The sequence below is a fragment of the Colobus angolensis genome, unplaced genomic scaffold (assembly GCF_000951035.1).
Source record: "Colobus angolensis palliatus isolate OR3802 unplaced genomic scaffold, Cang.pa_1.0 Scaffold78, whole genome shotgun sequence".
In the NCBI taxonomy this organism is placed as follows: domain Eukaryota; kingdom Metazoa; phylum Chordata; class Mammalia; order Primates; family Cercopithecidae; genus Colobus; species Colobus angolensis.
This window is the reverse complement of record NW_012121598.1, coordinates 5,896,239-5,900,931: the sequence shown is the minus strand read 5'-3', so window position 1 is coordinate 5,900,931 and position 4,693 is coordinate 5,896,239. Positions and strand designations below refer to the sequence as shown.

Below are 4,693 nucleotides of genomic sequence, written 5' to 3'. Positions count from 1 at the left end.
TGTATTTTTAGTAGAGATGGGGTTTTACCATGTTGGCCAGGCTGGTCTTGAACTCCTGACCTCGTGATCTGCCCATCTCAGCCTCCCAAAGTGCTGGGATTACAGGCGTGAGCCGCCACGCCCGGCCTAGCAAATGTATTCTTGGTTTTGTTTTCAAATATCATTTGACCTCAAGTTCATTTTTTGTAGAAATTATTATAATGTTTCCAAAGTTTGAATTATCTTACAGTTATTTCAAGGTGTCAGTAGTATCACACTGTCCCAGAGCCAGCAGGTATTATCACAGTAACTCATGAGGCCATTTTTAGTTTTCCCACTTACATGATTGGACACTGCCTGGAATAGTGTCCTGGAATAAGTGTCAGGAATATCTTCCTTTTGTTCTGGAGTTCTCACTGCCATGAAGGGCAGTATTCATATTTGGAAATGGAGATAATGGAAGATCCAGAGAACACAAATGGGCTGTGAGTCACGTGATTAGACTTCCTTAGAGGTTCAGTGTCACCCTGACTATCTCCTTAGAAGTGTGGATGTTGAACCAGAACAGTGCTCCAGAAGGCGTGCTCAGTTTCATAGAGCAATCTGTGTTTTTTAGAAAAACTCAGAATCCTTTTGCTAATGTAGTGAATATTGGGGGCAAGTTGAAATTTTGCATTTCCTAACGTCTTTTATTTATGCCTAGATGATGGACCATCTGGATTATGCAACAAATGAAGAAAACCCTGCGATGACTGGTGAACAGATTGTCCAGCAATAATATGTGGAACTGCCATAATGTGTCATTGATTTTCTACAAATAGACTTGGACTTTTTAAATTGACTTTTGAATTGACAATCTGCAAGAGTCATCAATGATATGCTTGCAAATATATATTTTTATGAGCTGGTACTGACAGTTACATCATAAATAACTAAAACGCTTTGCTTTTAATGTTAAAGTTGTGCCTTCACATTAAATAAAACATGGCTGTGTAGTTTCCAAGATGTACTATATACAGTATATTTTTCTAAAAAAAAAAATGACTTGACCCACCCCTATACTTTTTTTTTACTGAAATCTGTTTCTTTCAGCTCTGATGGTAGATAAAAGTAGTTACTATTTCTGAATGGGTTTTACTGTAAACAGTTATGCAAATTGGCCAGGCATGATGGCTCATGCCTGTAATCCCAGCACTTTGGGAGACCGAGGCAAGCGGATCACGAGGTCAACCCCTCTCTACTAAAAATACCAAAAATTAGGCAGGCATGGTGGAGGGCGCCTGTAGTTCCAGCTACTTGAGAGGCTGAGGCAGGAGAATGGCGTAAACCCGGCAGGTGGAGCTTGTAGTGAGCCAAGATCACGCCACTGCACTCCAGCCTGGGCGACAGAGCGAGACTCCATCTCAAAAAAAAAAAAAAGATTTATGCAAATGATATCTGTTCTGTAGAAATAACTGTTTAACACCATGCAAGAAGGCGGTTCAACAGTGAAAATTTGGACCTTATATCACTGCAGAGGTTAGAAATATATAATTTTGGAATAAATATAAGTGCATATTTTTGTAGTATTTTTTTAAACCCAATTCTTTCATAAACTTGAGAACTGAAATTACTTCAGACTGCATGTGTATTATATTAAGAACATTTTTCCAGGTATAGAGAAACATAATATATAGAACTAGTCACTAAAAGGAGACAGAAACTGAAATCTAGTTTTCATTGGTTTGCTAACCTTTGTTTTGAAAATGTAGCTTATATTTCAATACTAACATTCAGTTTCACTTTGGTATTTCTGATCTTTGAAATTTGGTTCTGTTGATGTTAAGGTTTGATTTTTTTAAAAAATTATTTTTCTTAGGAAATTATTTATTAATACATATGGCTCATTGTTGAATACAACATTCCTAACATTATCCCACATTCCCCCACCCCCACCCATTATCCTTTTTTCTTCCTGATTCCCACCCCTTGCCCCGTAGGTAATGACTCTTAAGCTTGGTGGAGGATGTACAAAGTGCGGTTCAGAGAAAAGAATTGGCAACAACAGCAAGAGACTTCGTGTTAGTCTCAGTTTAATTACAATACAAGGAAGAGCTGAGTAATTTGCCGCAGCTCAAGACGGCTGTATCTCAGTTTTCTCATCTGCAAAATGAGTAGGTTAGACCAGCTAATCACTCTGGTACCTTCCAACTTGAAGAAAATTTTTTCCTCATTCTTTGGTAAATTTTACATGTGGCCTGATCATTCTCCTGGAAGTCAGAGGTCAAATTATCTTTCCATGTTCTTTTATTTTATCTAAGAAATTCCCAAATGACAAGTGATAACAAAGGCAGCAAGATTTTTCATTTCTCTGTAAATAATGTGTAAACTATGTGAAGAGAACTATATCTTTCATCTAAGGCCAGTTCAACTTACTAAAAATAAAACCAATGCCTTTGAAAATGGATCAGACCTTTGATATTTGAACTAAATTTTGTATTAGAGACTTGTAAAAAATTGTTCGCTTTTGCTGAATAAATTGCAAACAGAAAAGCTCCACTGACCGTCAGTCCCCCTCTGCTTAATGCGGTCAGGGGTCCTTTCATTTATGACAAATGACTTATCTGACAATAGTTAATTTTGCCTCCATTGTATCAACTTTGAATTTTTTCCAAGAAATCTGATTTATTTGGCAGACTCGGAGAGAGAGAGAACAGATTAAGTGCCATTTTAAAACTCTTATTTTCATTTACAATAATAAAATATTTGCCAAAATACAACTTTTTTTGTAAAATTATCTGCACCCTCATCCAAGCTTTATGATATTTAATAGCCTCAATCACATTTTATGAAGAATGTTAAAGAAAAATTATTTTTTTTTACTACACTGAAATAAGATAATTTCTTCTTCTTTTTTTTTTTTTTTGAAACGGAGTCTCCCTCTGTCACCCAAGCTGGAGTGCAGTGGCGAGATCTTAGCTCACTGCAACCTCTGCCTCCTGGTTCGAGCAATTTTCCTGCCTCAGCCTCCCAAGTAGCTGGGATTATAGGTGCGTGCCACCACACCTGGCTAAATTTTGTATTTTTAGTAGAGATGGGGTTTCACCATGTTGGTCAGGCTGATTTTGAACTCCTGACCTCGTGATCCGCCCGCCTCGGCCTCCCCGAGTGCTGAGATTACAGGCGTGAGCCACTGTGCCTGGTGAAATAAGATAATTTCTCAAAATAATTTGCTTTCATATGACTGGAGTTGTAATTAATATTTTAACTTCATCATCTAGATGTATCTCCTTAGTAGCATAGTAACTGATACATCTAGAAATCTGAAGTCTGAGTTACTTGATACAAATTCTACTTTATGTAATCATTAGTTATTAAGGAAGTAAAATCTTGTTCTAATTTGCTATTAAAATCTTATTGGTTAAATAGAAATAAGAAAAAGTATAATTACTCAAGTTTCTTCATCCTCAGTGTCAACTTTATATTGTAATTAAATGTGTAGCAACCAAGCTGACAGTAGTGATTAAGAAATTAAAGTATAGAAATGTTTTATTTGGGGACTCAAAATGAACAAAAGATAGATGAGATGAAAATTTGACTTAAAAAGCTGTCATCTCTTCCTCTCTTGCCCTCCCACCACCAATAACTTTAAGGGGAAGAGAAGCTGGTCTTTTCCCTAAACATGTCTTTAAAATAATGATACACTGTATTTATTAATTCTGGATGCAAAAAAAATTTCTTAGAAAATCCCTATGAACTTTTTTGTGGCTTATCAACAGAAATCACTATCTCAAATTGTAACGTAGATTACTTTTATCTCTGTTTAGTTTACCAAAAATAAATGTGAGGCTTGTGGGGAAAGACCTTGATATTCTAATACATTATATTTTCTTCTAGCTTGTAGATTTTTTTTTTTTTTTTTTGAGACAGAGTTTCTCTCTTGTTGCCCAGGCTGGAGTTCAATGGCGTGATATCTGCTCACCGCAACCTCTGCCTCCCAGGTTCAAGCATTTCTCCTGCCTCAGCTTCCCGAGTAGCTGGGATTATAGGCATGTGCCACCACGCCCAGCTAATATTGTATTTTTAGTAGAGACGGGATTTCTCCATGTTGATCAGGCTGGTCTGGAACTCCCAACCTCAGGTGATTCACCTGCCTCGGCCTCCCAAAGTGCTGGGATTACAGGTGTGTAAGCCACCGTGCCTGGCGCTTGTAGATTTTTTTTTAGATTAGCAATTCCTTATTAGTAGAATCTGCAATTTATTTCTCTTTTAAAGAAAGAGAATTTTAACCCATTTGCTATTGGCATTCGTATATTTTACTTACATGTCCATAGAGATTTTAGTGAATTGATACATTTACAGTAAAGACAAATGAGCTTTCCAGTTTTCTTTGCTCTTTCAATTTATGCTTTAGTATAAGCAAAAATTATTTTTACATTTTTAAATATTGTCATGGGCACATGTAGGTGTATATATTTATGGGGTGCATGAGATGTTTTGATACAGGGATGCAATGTGAAATAAGCACATCATGGAGAATGGGATATCCATTCCCTCAAGCATTTATCCTTTGAGTTATAGATGTATTTTACATTTGACTAAAAAATATTTGAACTAAGGCTGGGTGGGGTGGCTCACACCTGTAATCCCGGCACTTTGGGAGGCCAAGGCAGGTGGATCATGAGGTCAGGAGTTTGAGACCAGCCTGACCAACATGGTGAAACCCCGTCTCTAC

General features: G+C 37.0%; 1 protein-coding gene across 1 annotated transcript in view; it reads left to right on the top strand.

The window, feature by feature from the left end:
• The window catches only part of SPPL2A (signal peptide peptidase like 2A), a 50,607-nt gene extending 49,623 nt beyond the window's left edge, over positions 1 to 984 (top strand). Inside the window, exon 13 of the mRNA XM_011928612.1 lies at positions 683 to 984. Within this exon, the coding sequence (XP_011784002.1) occupies positions 683 to 757 (75 nt within the window). The 3' untranslated portion in view covers positions 758 to 984. The remainder of the gene's footprint in view (positions 1 to 682) is intronic.
• Positions 985 to 4,693: the final 3,709 nt, after the last annotated feature.